Raw genomic sequence first — 16,807 nt, forward strand, 5'->3', positions numbered from 1 at the left:
TCTAAAAATTGAAAAAAAAATTGTGGTGATGAATGCACAGTTATATAATGGTACCGTGAACAACTGATTTGTACACTTTGAATGGTTGGATGGTATGTGAACAATCTCAATAAAACTGAATTAAAAATAAGACAGAGAGAACATTACAGCTGCACAAATTTACTACAAGTCTTCATCAGCTCTGAGTTTAACCAAATAAAAATAACAGTTTTAGAGCCCTTACTATGATTTGGGCACTGTTTTAAGAGGTTCACATGTGTTACTCTGATTAATTCTCATGACAACTCTGTGAGAATTATCTTCCTCATTTACAGACAAAACATTGAACATAAAAGTTAAATAAGGTGCCCATGGTCACATAACTACTAAATGGTGGATTTATTTAATTAACTTGAAAGCTCATACAGATCATTGAGGAAGGATTATTATATTTGGGGAAATATGCCAAGGGAAATACCTTTAAAACTATACAGATATATTTATATTAAACATGTTTTATACACATCAAACTTGTGCTGTGCAGATCCTGCTCCAAATCTACTCATGCTACCACTTATTACTCATGTACCTTACTTAAATGGAATCTTACATGAGAAAAAAGTGTAGTTATAAAAACAACAATGAAAAAGAGAGAGGGACTGGTAATTCTATAAAATAATTCGTCATTTTACAATACAATTCATTTGAAGTGACTTTAAGTAGCTACTATCAAAATTTTATTTGTCTTATCAGAATGAATTACACTTTTAAACAATAAATATATTACACAGGGAGAGGCACAGACACCTATGAAAAGCTGGGCATGGCATAAGATTAACGAGTCTTGGGTTTGATATCAACCATGTAAGGATTATGGTTTCTTTCACGACATGAAGACATGCAAAGACTTTTTCTTCAAATACCCACAATGGAGAAAAAGACCAAGAGTAAGCCGCAAAGTGAAAAATAATAATTAAGTTCTTATTTATGTTTATCTGGTCAATTCTTTTGTTAAATTATTTTAACACGGGACAAAGCAGAATTTATTACAGAGGTGAATCAAATAATACTTGGAGATCCCAAAAGACAAACATTAATAAATGTTAAATTTCCCCCTGCTCCATATTACTTAACCTTAAATCCAACCCCATGCCACACACACACACAAAACAACATAACAAAAATCAACAGAAACGCCCAACTTGATGAATTTGAGGACAACCAGAATACGAATATTACTTAGAAATATGGTGGTAAATACCAGAAGAAACAGCAAGATGAGTTAAAATAAGTGTAAAACATTAAATAGTGGCAGGCACATACAAAATAATTTTTTTAATGTTAGCTAATATTCTCATGGAGAGAAGGAGGAGGGAGATGGCCAGATATAAAATAAGTATTTAAAAACAAAAAAGTTTTTTTCTATATAATAACAAAAGAAGAGAGAGAGTTTAATGGGAAACAGATCCTATTCATGATAGTGACCAAAACAATAAATTACCTAGAACAAACAAGAAATATAACAAGACTGATAAAGAGCAAATTCTAAATCTTCCAGAAAGAACACGAAAGACCTGAATAAATAAAGTATAGCATTTTTCTAGAAAGATATAATGTAGATATGAATTCTTTCTCAAATTAATCTATAAATTAATTCTCATAAAAAATCTAAATGAAATAACAAGTGTGTATATGCATGCATATGTGGTAAGGGGATGTTGACAAGCTGAGTCACAAATTTATCTGGAAGAATAAATAAATACAATTACCAAGGAATCTTTTAAATGAGGGGAAGACACATCCTAGCAGATATAAAACAATAGAGTAATTAAAATAGGGCAAAGGAATAGAAAAATAGAAGAATGAAACAGAAAAGGTAAAACTTCCATATCCAGCCAGTGGGGAAACGACAGATTATTTAAAAGAAAAAGTCAGTTATCTATTTGGAAAAAAAAAAAAAATTAAATTAGAAATTAGATCCTTATCTCACATCATTCACAAAAATAAATTGATTCAAACAAATACAAAGTCAAAACAAAAGATAACTATAAAGACAAGATAAGGAAAAAAAGAATATTTTTACAAAATTATCTTATCTTAGAGGTAGAGAAAAAAAATACCTATGCCAAACATAAAATCTAGGAACCATAAGGGAAAAGATGGAAGATTTTCCATGTGAAAAAAATAGAACTTCTGTATGATAAGACACCATGACCAAAGTTAAAATATAAAAAATGAGAGACTGGGAGAAAATATTTGTAAAATATGTAGCACAGTGTTAAGACCTAAAACGCATATTAAGAGAGCTAGCAAATTTCAAAAGGCAAATGATTTAATAGAATAATGGACAAAGACATGAAAAGACAACTTACACATATAAATACTGGGAAGCATACACAAAGGACATTAAAAGAATGTAATTAAATAATATATCACTCATTGCCTAAGGTAAAAATTTTTTAATTCATTTTATCTAGCATTAAAGGGGATGGAGAAAAGCATTCTCCTACAATTTGGTAAGAATGTAAATTAGAACAAGTATTTTTCTTCCATCAAAGGCAATCTGACAACATCTACCAAGCTTCTAAATGCAAAAATCTACTAGCTAAGCAAATCCACTTCTCTACACTTGTCCTATAGAACCACTCATATAAGTATGCCCAAATATTGGAGAATTGTTTTTAACAGCAGAGGAAAAATACACACACAACAGTACATCTGTCTGCTTGTTTTTATAAATAGAGGTGGCACAGGTGAGCTGGTGGGAGCTTTCATTGTTTACTTCTTGCATTGCTGGACTGTTTTAAATTGTTCAAATGGGCACATGTTAGTTTTATAACTAAAAGCCAAAATTGCTTTTATTTTTGTTTTTGATTGCAAAGAAGACTCTTGTTTCAAGCCAGAAGTTAATTTTGGGGGTTCATCCTAAGGAATGACTTAATGGTGTGATATATCTATACCTCTATAATGTCATTAATCTAACATAGTGTTTTATCTAACATGGTATTTTTTTAAATTTAGACTTCTTGTAGATTCAGAAGAGTACTTCCTGGCCCTTATTCCAAATTTAGTTTGTTCTAATGGAAGGGAATAAAGATATAAATAACCCAAGTGCCATTTTTATTTGACTTTTGAGGACATTATATGATAAAACAAAACAAAACAGTATCTACCTAATACAAGGCTTAAATTAGGATGTTAAAACCAACTAAAACTTCTGAGCATTCTTCCAGATATCTAGGCACCAATAAGGGATAACCTAGAATACATACCTTACCTTAAACAAGAATTGACTGAAATGAACAAATTGATTATGTCAATGTTCTTAAATAGAAGGGTTTAAAAGAGGATGCCATATTTATTTCTAAAGAGGTTGCTTACCTTACAAACAGAAACAATATTAATATTTATCAGTTTCTTGATGGTCTGCAAAAAAATTGATAACTTTATATAAATTTGATAATGGAAGTGACTATATGGATATATATTTAAGCAACCCAGAGATGCACTGACAATTTCCCCAGATACTACTGAGACCTTGGAAAATGGTTGGAGTTGGGGTGGAGAGGCAGATTTTCTTGTTCTCTCAGTATTACAAGAGTTTTCTATCAACAGCAGCAATTCATGCTATTGTGAAAAACCCAAGGCATAGGTACAAATTATATCTGAAAGTTAAAAAAGACACACTAAATCTAAAATAAATATGAATGCTTTAAAATTTCCTCCTTGCTAATATGGTGAGTAGAAATTACTGAATCTAAGATTTTTCAACAATTTTTAAAAAATTTACATATTCCCTCAATAATATGCTTTTCTAGCTTTTATTAAAGAATTATGTATGCATGAAGGACACAGCTTTTAGTTTGGTAGAGCTGTTTTGCCTGAATCAACCATAATCCTATGTTAACATATTTATGATTTTTAAACTGAACTTTAAAATCCTAATACTTAAAATAAAGCTGTTTTGATACAATAATAAAAAATAAAATAGTAATAATAAACAAGAGCTATTACTGAATACAGCACAGTACAAATGAAGTTATAAACATTTTCTCCTTCAATCCTTGCAACATCCCTATGAAGTTTTCAACAAGGGAACTGACCTTGAGTATGGCTGGGATCATCCCCAGGGAAACTCAGGAGGTAAGGAAAGAGCCGAAGTGCAAATCCTAAGCAGTTGGGCTTTAGGGCTCACAGTCTTAATCATTACACCACAGTGCCTCACTAATACCTGCCTGAATTATTTTTATCGTAACATACAAAGAAAGACTTACATTGTCTAAGTCAGGAATTTCCAAAAAGTATTCGGGATACACATATGACATTCCCACGTTGTTCACTGAAAGAAGACAGGATCATTAGACAGCTAACAGACACATTTTAAAGATTTTTTTCAAAATAATGGGATTAGAAATATCAAGATTAAAATGATATATACAATTACATAAAATACTGTTTATGGCTGGAGTAATCTTTCACACATCTTTTATCCAAAAATCTATTCATCTTTAAAAGTTCAGTTCCGTGTCACCTCCTTCATTAAGCCTTTGTACTTCCCACCCAACCCCTCACAAAAGGACTTATACCCCTCTCAACGTTATTATCCCTTTGGAGTCTGTGTACTCTGCCTTTGGTAGTATAGTCATTTGTAAATATTGCTTAAACCTCTTTAGATCTTAAATTCTCATAGTATAGTAAAAAGAGCAGAGTACTGCAGTCTGAGACTGGAAACTTGAGCTCTGGTTATAACTGTTTCAGTAAATGAATGATCTGAGATAAATCACTTAAGACATGTCTCAGTTTCTTCATCTCTAAAATGAGATCTCATTTATTCATTCAACAAATATTTGCCATACACAGTGTAAGATGTGGTAAGAAGTAGAAAAACCAAAAAGAAAAGGTTTCTGGCATTATGGAACATATAATCTAGTAGGAAGAGAAAGGCACTAAACAAAAATAATGAAACAATTGTTTTGTTACAATTACAGAGTACTATGGGGGCCCATTCGCAGACAGTCTGACCCTGTCTGGGAAATGACGGAAGCTTTCCCTGTGGTGGCCCAAAGAGAGTGGCTCAGACCAAAGGGTCTCTGATAAACCATCCATCCCTGCTAATTCATAAGGTCCTAACAGTAGAGGTCACGTCTTAAGTCTTCCTTGTGTTCTTCCCATCATCTAACCTCAGGCTAGGGTTACAAGACAATCAGGAAGATACAAATAAATTTACATGTAATTAGGTGAATGATTTTAGTACTCAGATTTCCTATGGTTTTCCCTGTTTCTGAAACAGCAAAGGCAAACAAAAGAACATATGCAGGAATCAAAAACAATAATAATAAAATATTTTGGAATTTATTTTGACTAAATAAGTAACTTATGTAACAGATAATCTAAATGTATATAAACCAACAAATTATGATCTAGCACTCCTTGGCATCCATATCAGTCATCTACACCCTTATAAACTACAGTTGATTTGTTACTGGTATTCTTTATTCTATTTGGTTTCCTCTCATTCCTTCTAGAATTTACAGAATATAATAATAAAGCCAACATCATCCAGGGTCTCTCAGGTGCCAGAGATGGTTGTAAACAATATATACAACATATGCATACATACATACATATAAACACATTTAATTAGCACAGCTCTATTATGTAGTTCCTATTATTATCTCTCTTTTACAAATTAGGAAGGTGGAGTTCACTGAGGTTACATAACTTGCCCAAGGTCACAGAGCAAAGTAAGGCCAGGATCCAAATCCGGAAACTCTGACTTGAGAAGCTGGGCTCTCATCCACTATGTTAAAGCCATCATATGCTTTCATCTAGTATGTAATTAAAAAACCATCAGTAATAACTGGACAATGAGCAGAAAAGTGGTAACAATGCTTAATAAAACTGTGAATAGAAAAATTTTAGTAGCAAAAATATAATGATGTTTTGATCAGTCTGCTAAAGCTTTTAAGGAATTGTGTAAGGTAAACCTGATAGTAGTAATGGTAACTTTCTCAATTTACTAACAAAATTAGTAGCTCAAAGAAAACCTCAATATGGGTTCTATATGAAGCTATAAGCCAGTTACTTGAGGCTGTGAGTCTCAGGATTTTACTTGTAAAATTCAGTCAGGATGGCTAGAACAAGATCACTAAAACCTGTCTGAAAATCTGAAAGAAAAGGAAAATGGAAAAGCAAACTGTATTCAATTAAGATTCATGCGTATCTGAATAGGGATAGTATCTAAACATAATTAATAACAGCAGGTCCAAATCCATTTTTATTTTGTTCTACAGGGACTCCACCCACCAAGGGCCCTGGGAATCAGTTCTATAAAAGTTCTGCTAACAATTAAGCTGAAACTAGCTGAAAGTGAAGCTTTATGTTCATTTGACTCTGCTTTGATCACCTAGAGAATTATAAATGATGAATAATTTATTTACAGTGACTAAGAAAAATAGTAACATGCCTAAAAGTTCTGTTAAAATGCTATACATAGGGGAGGAACCTAAGATGGCGACTAGGTGAGACAGAGAAAAAAATACCTCCATGGAAAACACTAGATAAAAAACCAGAAAGGACACAGAACACCACTTCCAGAGTAACACCAGCTGGACAAGTTCTGCTAAAGCCACAGGGAACGTGCGTTTGGTGAAACCAGGAGTCTGCATTCTGAAACGAGTGAGTCGGCTGAATCCCTCGGCCACGCTGTGGTGTGGGGAAACGGTGGGTTGGCGTTTTTTAAAAAAAAAAAGAGAAACAAGCCCGGGAACAGCTGCAGATAAGATGGGAGCGGTCTGGACTAATGCCTCGGTGTCTGGAGTGGAGGATACCCCTTCCCACACCCACTGCTGATTGTCTCGGGTCCAGGGGAGCAAAGGGGAGACGCACGACTTGCAGCCGTCTCCCCAGTGGGCGGGGCTACTCCTGCCCGGGGCAGATCACACAGCACAGAACCAAGCCAAGAAACCCAGCCCGACAGGGAGTCTTTCCTGCAGCACCGCTCACACGACACAATATCGGCCGTGGACAGTGGTCTTGAATACACCGACGGCTGATCGTCCCGGAGCTTGGAGAGCGGAGCTGTGCGGAAAGGAGGAAGTTAACGCGTCCCATTCAACCATCTTTGAAGCAGGCTGGGAATGCCCCTATGCAGCGCGGTGGCCCAGGGCTTCCCTGGAGGCCGGTGTGCACTAGTGACATGGCACGGCCCTCCCCGCCTCAGCAGAGGTTCTGGAAAAGCACAGCAGGGAGGGGGAAACCGCTCAGAAATCCCAGGGAACCTACGCCAATACCAAGGACTTTTGTGTCAGCAGCAGAGAACAGCCTTAAATCTCCAGGAACACCTGGGAGGTTTGATTGTTAAACCTTCCCTTCCTCCCTAACCGCTCAGGCACACACCCCTCATTGAGGGCAGATAGCACCGACAACACACCCAAATTAAGTGCTCCAAGTGGACCCCAAAAGAATCAGACGCCCACATACCACAAAGTTGGGGAGAACTGACTTGAGGGGAATAAGTGACTCACGGACGCCATCTGCTGGTTAGTTAGAGAAAGTGTATGTCACCAAGCTGCGTTTCTAACAAATTAAAGATCAAGTAAAGCAAATCCCAAGAGGCCAAAAACAACAGAAAATCTTAAAGCATATGATAAAACCAGACGACATGGAGAACCCGAACCCAAACACTCAAATCAAAAGATCCGAAGACACACAGTTCCTGGCAGAATTAATCAAAGAACTACAGATAGGCAATGAGAGCATGGCAAGGGATATAAAAGACTTGAAGAACGGCATGGCACAGAATATAAAAGACATAAAGAAGACCCTAGAAGAGCATAAAGAAGATATTGCAAGAGTAAACAAAAAAAATAGAAGATCTTATGGAAATTAAAGAAACTGTAGGCCAAATTAAAAAGACTCTGGATACTCGTAATACAAGACTAGAGGAAGATGAACAACAGCTCAGCCTCCTTGAGGAGCACAGAACAGAAAATGAAAGAACAAAAGAAAGAATGGGGAAAAAATCAAAATGGATCTCAGGGATATAATAGATAAAATAAAACGTCCAAATTAAGACTCACTGGTGTCCCAGAAGGGGAAGAGAAGGGTAAAGATCTAGAAAGAGTATTCAAAGAAATTGTTGGGGAAAACTTCCCAAACCTTCTACACAATATAAATACACAAAGCACAAATGCCCAACGAACTCCAAATAGAATAAATTCAAACCCACTCCAAGACATATTCTGATCAGACTGTCAAATACTGAAGAGAAGGAGCAAGTTCTGGAAGCAGCAAGAGAAAAGCAATTCATCACATACAAAGCAAACAACATAAGACTAAGTAGTGACTACTCAGCGGCCACCATGGAGGCGAGATGGCAGTGGCATGACATATTTAAAATTCTGAGAGGAAAATTTCCAACCAAGAATACTTTATCCAGCAAAACTCTCCTTCAAATTTGAGGGAGAGCTTAAATTCTTCACAAACAATGCTGAGAGAGTTTGCTAATAAAAGACCTGCCCTACTTCAGATACTAAAGCAAGCCCTACCAACAGAGAAACAAAGAAATGAGAGAGAGAGGTATAGAGACTGTTAACAGACATATATAGAATATTACATCCCAGGTCACTGGGACACATGTTCCTCACTAGTGATCATGGATCTTTCTCCAGAATGGACTGTATGCAGGGACATAAAACAAGCCTCAATAAAATAAAAAATAAAAAAAATGAATTTGTTCAAAGCACATTCTCTGACCACAATGGAATACAAATAGAAGTCAATAACCATCAGAGACTTGGAGAATTCACAAACACCTGAAGGATAAAAATGAGGGGGAGATGGAAACATTCCCGGACAATCAAAAGCTGAGGAACTCCATCACCAGTAGATCAGTCCTAAGCAGGCTGAAAGGAAGGGACACTAAACAATTGACTGAAATCACATGAAGAAATAAAGATTTCCAGTAAAGATCACATGGTAAATATAAAGACCAATACTACTGTATTGTTGATTTATAACTCCACTATTTACTTCCTACAGGATCTAAAATACATGAACTGTAATGATAAATCAGTGGTTTTGGACTCAATGTAAAATATGTAATTCTTGACAAGAACTACATAAAGGTGGGGGAATGGAGGAGTATAGGAACACAGTTTACGTGTCCTATTGAAGTTAAGTTGGTATCAAAGAAAAACAAGATTGTTATAGATTTAAGAGGTTAAATTTAAGCCCCATGGTAAACACAAAGAAAGTATCAGAGAATATGACCAAAGAGATGAAAAGCAGAGTAGGGGTTCCAAGAAGTGGGGAAAGGGGCAATGCGGAGTTAAGAAATGAGAGTAGGGATTTTGGTTTGGGGTGAAAGGAAACTTCTAGAAATGGATAGTTGGAAGGTGATAGCATTGCAACATTCTAAATGTGATTAATCCCACTAAGGGAATGCTAGGGAGGGGTGGAATAGGAAGATTTAGGCTATATGTATCTTTCCACAATTGAAAAAAAAAAAAAAAGACAGTCTAAATAGATGACAATTAAATGCCAAGGATGATCCTGGATGGGATCTGAGGTCGGAGGAGAGGAGGCTCAAAGGGACACAGATGGGACACAAGAAAAAAAAAAAAAAGGAAATATAGAATGTAAGCTTTTATATCACTGTTGAATTTCTTGAACTTCTTAGCTGCATTTAATGAGATTGCATAAAATAATGTTCTTGTTCATGGGAAAGGTATATGTGAATTATATTGTTTGTTCAAAGATGTGCAGCTTGCTCTCATGTTCAGAGGACAGAGCAACAGATGATGGGTGTTAGGGAGGGAGGGAGAGAGGGAAGAAAAGAAAGAGACAGTGGTGTGACAGGATCTTAAAGGTGATGGATCGGGGTATCGGGGCGGGGTCGGGGTATGATGAAGTTCTATGTATGGGGTCTGTACTGTTTTTACAACTGTTCCTGTAAGATTGAACTCATTTCAAAATAAAACTTATTATAAAAAAAAAATGCTATACATAAGCAAAATATGCTTTACAAAGATAATTCACGATAACAGCATTCCTAGAAGAAAGGTTTCCCCAAATTGTAACATCCCATCACATCTAGCAAACTCCATTTCTCCTATAGCTAGAAAAGACAGAATTTCTAACTTCAGATTTCTTTCTAGTCAACTGAAATATTAATGCTATATTTCAAAATGCTAAAGAAACTTGAATGGTTTAATTATACATCTTTTAAAATCCAGATTGTGTGTGTGTGTGTGTTTTAAATCTGAGAACTTTAAAAGCAGCACGGTTGACTTTGCAATCTTAACATGCACTACAAGTACAAACCAGCTAAGGAAGTCCACAAATAACTAAGCAAGCAGGGAAGTGTTATTGTCGTTAAGGCTGTATTAACAATAGAAAAGTCTCCAGATCCGACTCTGCTAACTGGGCAAAGGAAAGCTCTCAAAGCCATCTACTCACACAATGAAAATGTGGAGATCTACTTAACATAGCTCTGTAAGAACACACGCTCAACACCTAGAACCTTAGCTCAAAGAAATAACTAGTATCACATATAACTGCTATGCTTTTATAACCAAAAATACACACGAGGGGAAAAAACTGTTAAAGCTAGAATAGGCCTTTCAAAGCACAAAGTTCAATTTTATGCAGGGAAATACATGCCAAGTCACAATTGCAATTTATCCTATACTAGAGATTAGGTCTTCCTTTAAGACTTGAAGAATCTCTTCTGCTCTAGTAGCTCCGTATCTTACCTGTGGAATGCACACTCATAGTCTCTCCACAATAAGCAATCACTTCGAAATGCTATGATTTTAGAGTATAGCAAAAACCAACTGTTGCTCTAAAATAGTTATTTCCATAAACTGCAGGAAGTTGCGTATCTTTCAAAAAAGGCAAACCCACTGCGATTCCATATCAAGACACTAGGTGGCAGCAATAACCAAACAGCAGGCAAAACTTATGGGCATTGCAAAGGTAGAAAACAAGGTTTGGGTAGACATGAAGGGTGGAACTACTGCCCTTATAATTTAATATCATTAAGAGTGGGTACATGCAATGCTATTTCTCTCTATTACAGGATTCGTTATAGGATGCACCAAACCAAACAATGCCACGAGTTGTTCCAACATTGTACACATAGTTGAAATTCCTTTGAAGCAACAGCATTTTAAATTAGCATTAAAGATCTGTTCATTAGTGACTTTTCCTGAATTCTTAATGTGAGGCAACAGAAATAGAATAAAATATTTTTTATTCATTGACCTGCAAAGCCCTTTTACTGGTGTAACACACCATATCTTTCAGAAAACAAAAGGTGTCCATGTAATCTCCCAACTCCCACAACTATCCCAATATCACTGCAGGACCTTGGAAAGTAATAAAATATTTCCCATTAGTTTCTCATTTGAGTTCTAAGACTGGAAAAAAGCTCAACAGAAGAGATGAGACAAACACAGAACAGAGTTGAAGAACCAAGAACCCGGACAGGTGTGTGGAAAGAGAAGGCGGTGGTGGGGAGAGGAGCCATTCTCATAAAACTGACCTGAAGATCAGCCAGTGAGCCAGGCTCCCCGGCCCTCTCCAGAACTTCACAAAACACTAATACAGATGATGAGTGCTGTATGTTAAAGACTCAGAAAATCCATGGAGTAATTCTGAATGTTATACATGTATTCAGTACATTATATCATTACTTTTTAAAAATAATTTCCACGTCTCCTACCTAAAAAAAACCAACTGTACCAGTAGAACAAGATTTGTTTCTTCTAAATTCATTTGCTGCTACTGTTGACTTCACTAGGCTTAGACTCCTTTATCAAAACCAACTGCCATAGAGATAACGATGTCATCAGAGAATGAGATTTTTGGTAACTGGTTAGGGCATGAGCAAGGAGCAAACAACAATAAACAACTAGAAAATAAAAATCCATTTGAACAACTACAATAATAATAGAAACAGATACCCACACTCAGATCACTTTCCACCTGCTTCTTTTTCCACATTAATCAGAGACATAAGAAATTAAGGTGCTTTAAAAATACATTCCTTAATGTTTGCACTTCCCAATATATATATCACATAATGTAGAGTATTCTTCTCTCCTTCTCATATCAAATTAGAAAGAGTTACATTTATATTTCTGTCACATTTGTAGAAATATACACCAATACAGTTCCATCACTCAGATTAAAGACTAGAGAGAAAAACTGGCTAGGAAAAAAATGCTGTCACCTCATTAAATTTCAAAATAAATTTGGAAAACATAGACTGTGGTAATAGTGTCTACGCAAAAAGGGTATGAATCTTGGAGTCCAACAGCCCCAAGATGCAGTCCTAGCTCCAATATAATCAGCTCTGAACAAGAGCCAAGTGACTTCATCAAGGTAAGCTTCAGTTTCTTCATTGCCCTTGTATATAAAATAATTTTAAGAATCAAAACAAGATAATATGCATGAAATCTTTAAGCCAATACCAGGAACATATTAATATGCTATTAAGTGGAGGAGGAGTTGTAATTGTTGGGTGGATATTTATTCAACACAGATTTATTAAATTCCTACTGTGTGCTGGGCACTATTCTTGATGCTGGAGATGCAGCAGGGACTCAGACAAGGTCCCTGATATTATCATATTTGACCAGCTTTCATTACATACAACCAGCATCAAAGTGGAAAGACTAAGCAAAGTTAGAGAGCCTTTTTAAAGACAGAATTCTGGGCTGTAGTCAACCAGAAAAGTTGTTTATACTGATTAAATTCATCTAACTTGCTCCTCAACTCTCTTCGTTTCATTCAAGTAGATCAGTCTTATAGTCTGGAGAGTTGAGAAAGTGATGCAAAGAAAATTCCTTCTTTGCCTTATTTAACATATTGCTGTAGCTAGCATATGTTCATGCTCTGACAGATGATATTTGGAACACCATGTAAAACATTTTGCAAACTTTACAGTTTTCATACACTTGTGAGAAGCAATTTCTAAATAAAAAGAGAGTTTACAGGGCTTTAAATTTGCAGTGACTTTAATCAGAAATTAAAAATTAAGAATGAGTCAGAAACAACACAATACATTCCATTTCCACTGTTTAATTATGAATTGCTAAGTGATGTTCATTACAAAACAACGTAAGAATTGCCATGCATAAACTTGGAAGAGGAACAAAGAGGACATGTGATTGGCAAATTACAGCTGTTGGGAAGGACATTTAGCAATTTCATAAATTATGCTTCTATTTACATTTCTGAAATCACAGCTAATTATCCAGTTTTAAGTTAAAGGTTCTGCTTTAATTAATAGCATTAGTGATTTTTGAGTAAAGGGAAATACATTTGAATTTTTAAACTCTTATGCTCACTTTATTATCCCCTATCTCAGGTAACCTCTCTAATGGAATGATAAGGTGCCATACTTAGTCTAATGTTCTTGATGAGCCTCCTAGTTAAAAACAAACAAATAAAAATTCAAGTTTCTAATCTGCTTGCCATGGATGGCTATACCAGGATTCTACTTTTCTCAACACAATGGAGACTCTTCCTACAAAGAAGGGGATGTGTGCCCAGAGATCCAACATCTACTTCAATCTCCACTTGGGTTTCTCAAAGCCCTCTCAGGCTTAACACATCCCCAAAGTGGAGAATCATCATTTTTCTCAACAGAATTTGAACCTTGTCCCGAGTTTCCTATCCTAGGGAAATAGCATCCAGTTGCTCAAGTCAGAACATGGAAGTGACTAATTACTGGTAGTGTGACCCTGCAGAATGTATTTAACCTCTCTGTGTCTGTTCCTTACCAGTAAAATGGGGAGAGAGAGATTAATATCTGTCTTATAGGGCTGAGATTCATGTATGCAAATGTCTTAGCATGGCATCTCACCTATAAAAAATGCTTCATGAATGCTGAAATGATAGCAAATAGCCATCATTATCCTTCACTTCTTTTATCTTGGTCCTGTTCCCATTTCCTAAGCATCTCTCTCGTAAGCCCACTTCTGTCCATCCTCACTGCCATTATTCTAATATAAGACATCATTGTCTCATTTTCATTGCTGCAATAGTCTCCTCGTGTCCATTCTTTCCCTTGTCAACAGAGCAGCCAGAATGATCTCTCTCAAATTCTAATATGATGTTATCTCACTGCTTAAACCTCTACAATGGCTTCCATTATCCTCCCAATAAAATCCAAACTTACAAACTGGTTTTCTAAACCTTTCATGATCTGGCTCTGCTTCAACTCCAGCTTCATCTCTTGCCACTGTCCCCTTTGTGATCTCTGTCCAGAATTACAGGTCTTTTGTCAGTTCCTCCAACATGCCAAGTGCATTCACCTCAGGGCTTTTGTACATGTGCTGCTACTTCTAACTTGGAAACCCTTCCCACATTTCTTCTCCTAGTCTTAATCAGTCTCAGATCTCACTTAAATATCACATTTTTTCATGGAGACTGCCTCTGAAACTCTTAGTTTCCCCAGTAATATATTCTTTCATTATACTCAGCACACTCCCAACTACTTGTTCAATGCTGTCTTCTGTTTTGTTCCTACAATTTTCCTGGAACTTGATATGTTGAATGAATTAATAAATATTGACTGAATCAATCAACCACAAGAAAGGAAAAGGAAGTTTTTGAAGTGTCCTAAACTCCTAGAAGGCCCCAAAACCACATCTTGATATAACAGAGCACGTTTTTTTCCCCTCAAACTATCATTCTATCAGGCTCCTCTAATTTTTTGCTGTAACCCTAAGCTAAAATTGTATCTGAAGCCCAAGCCATTTTAAAGCCGGGTGTTCAGGTTTGCTAATGCTGCTATATGCAAAATACCAGAAATGAATTGGCTTTTATAAACGGGGTTTATTAGGTTACAAGTTTACAGTCCTAAGACCATGAAAGTGTCTAAACCAAGGCTCACTGAAGAAGGGCCGATGGGGTCTGGAATGCCTCTATTAGCTGGGAAGGCACGTGGCTGGCGTCTGCCAATCATGGGTTGTGTTTCAAAATCGCTTTCTCCAAAATGTCTCTCTCAGCTCCTGTGCGTCCTTGGTTTTTTCTCCCAGGACTTTTCTTGCTAAGTACCTGGGGGTCCTGTCTCAGTATATCCTGGGGCAATTCTTGGGCTTCATCTCTTAGCTTAACATCTCCAAACGTCCTTTCTGCAGGTGTCAGCATCAGCAAACATCTGGGCCTGTGTGGTTCTTTTTAAAGGACTTCAGTAAATTAATCAAGACCCACACTGAATGGGTGGGGCCACATCTCCATGGTATTAATTCAATCACAGTTATCACCCTACAATTATAACTGTCTCCATGGAAACACTCAATCAAAAGGTTCCAACCTAATCAACACTAAATACGTCTGCCCCACAAGATTGCATTAAAGAACATGGCTTTTTCTGGGGGACATAATACATCCAAACTGGCACACCGGGCTTCAGAAAAAAGGGGTGAAGGAGAATATTTCCAAGCATAAGAAGTTGATCTTTGCTGCCTTCTCAACTAATTTTATTTTGCCCTTCTGCTCTTCCTCCATCTCAGCACCTCTTGATCATTAACCTACCCACTATAGTTTCCTTCCTAAATCTACCTGTCTTCATTCCAAAATGACTTCTCCATCTCTTCTAACTGAAATAACCATTTCCTCCAGACTAGTGATCCAGCAGGAAACGGACAGGTAAAAAGCTGAATATATTAATTACAATAAGGGGAGGAAAATGGTACACAAATGCTCTCCAAGAGTTTACCATAATCTACACAGATTAGTGGGGAAAGTGGTTGCATTAACAAGGATAACAAAATCAAAGATATGTGTGCATTCAACTGAAGAGAAAGGAAGGACACTAATTTACAAACAATCCACCCAGCAAGTACATTAGTGGAACAAAGTATTCACTTCTAAAGGGCATAGGATGAAAAGAATGTCTATTCTAGTTTTAGTGATCAGTGATCCCTTCAAATCAACTGATTTTTATTACCCATATGTAATATTCTTAAAATGATGCTTCAATAAATTATGAACAACATGTATGGATGGATGGGACCAAAAAGTCAATGAATGAGAAATAGTTCTGAATACACTAAACCAGCACAGCATCACAGATCATTCTCTCCCAACTGATTCTCTTAATTCTACAACTTAAATAAACCATGACAGTATGGGTGGAGGGGACCTTGAAAGCCTTTGGCATAGAGAATCTTTTGGTCTAGGTTACATTACAAGCTTGAATAAAGCTGGTGTTGATTTTTCTAATGAAACACATACTAAGTAACTATGTTTTTCTAAGGAAACCTTACTACTTATTCCTTCTAGAACAAAGAATCTTGCTCTTCTTCAAAGTTAACAAAAAGTCATAATAGTGGAATTTGTAACAAGTATTCTCTGTGGCATACTTCCAATCCAAAGCTAGTCCTTTGGCCTTGGTAAATTTTACTTTTGCAGTGCATTGTGAAAAGTCCTCCAAACCAATGTGGCACATGCACAAGCACCCCTCTTGAGGAATTAAGGAAGCATTATGGCAAGCACATTTTGTTAACCAATTGTTTGTTTACTGAAAGCAAGACTGATGTCATTTTCTTTAAAGAGAAGAATTTTTATAAGCTATCTCAAATCTGTGTTTCTTGGCATTTGTCTGAAAGAAGACAGCAGATGCTTACTTATTTTATATAAGAGTTAAGAATCCAACTTAACCTTGAGCATTTATAGTCTCATTGAGTTATGGTGACCTTTCAAGATAAATTCTCACAATTCATGACTGTTTTCTTTCCACTTATCTTATTGAAAACTTCATGTTTCCTTCATAACAAAGGGCTTTAGCAGTTCCCTTTGCAATTCTGAA

At 36.3% G+C, this 16,807-nt stretch overlaps 1 protein-coding gene across 2 annotated transcripts in view; it reads right to left on the bottom strand.

Moving 5' to 3' along the window:
* Window positions 1–16,807, bottom strand: part of HSD17B12 (hydroxysteroid 17-beta dehydrogenase 12) — a 169,942-nt gene that overhangs the window by 33,988 nt on the left and 119,147 nt on the right. For both annotated transcript variants that reach the window (XM_037838721.1, XM_037838722.1), the window contains exons 5-6: window positions 4,254–4,318; window positions 3,361–3,405 (exon numbers count right to left, since the gene is read on the bottom strand). In XM_037838721.1, the coding sequence (XP_037694649.1) occupies window positions 3,361–3,405; window positions 4,254–4,318 (110 nt within the window). The remainder of the gene's footprint in view (window positions 1–3,360; window positions 3,406–4,253; window positions 4,319–16,807) is intronic.

This window comes from Choloepus didactylus, chromosome 6, assembly GCF_015220235.1.
Source record: "Choloepus didactylus isolate mChoDid1 chromosome 6, mChoDid1.pri, whole genome shotgun sequence".
NCBI lineage: Eukaryota > Metazoa > Chordata > Mammalia > Pilosa > Megalonychidae > Choloepus > Choloepus didactylus.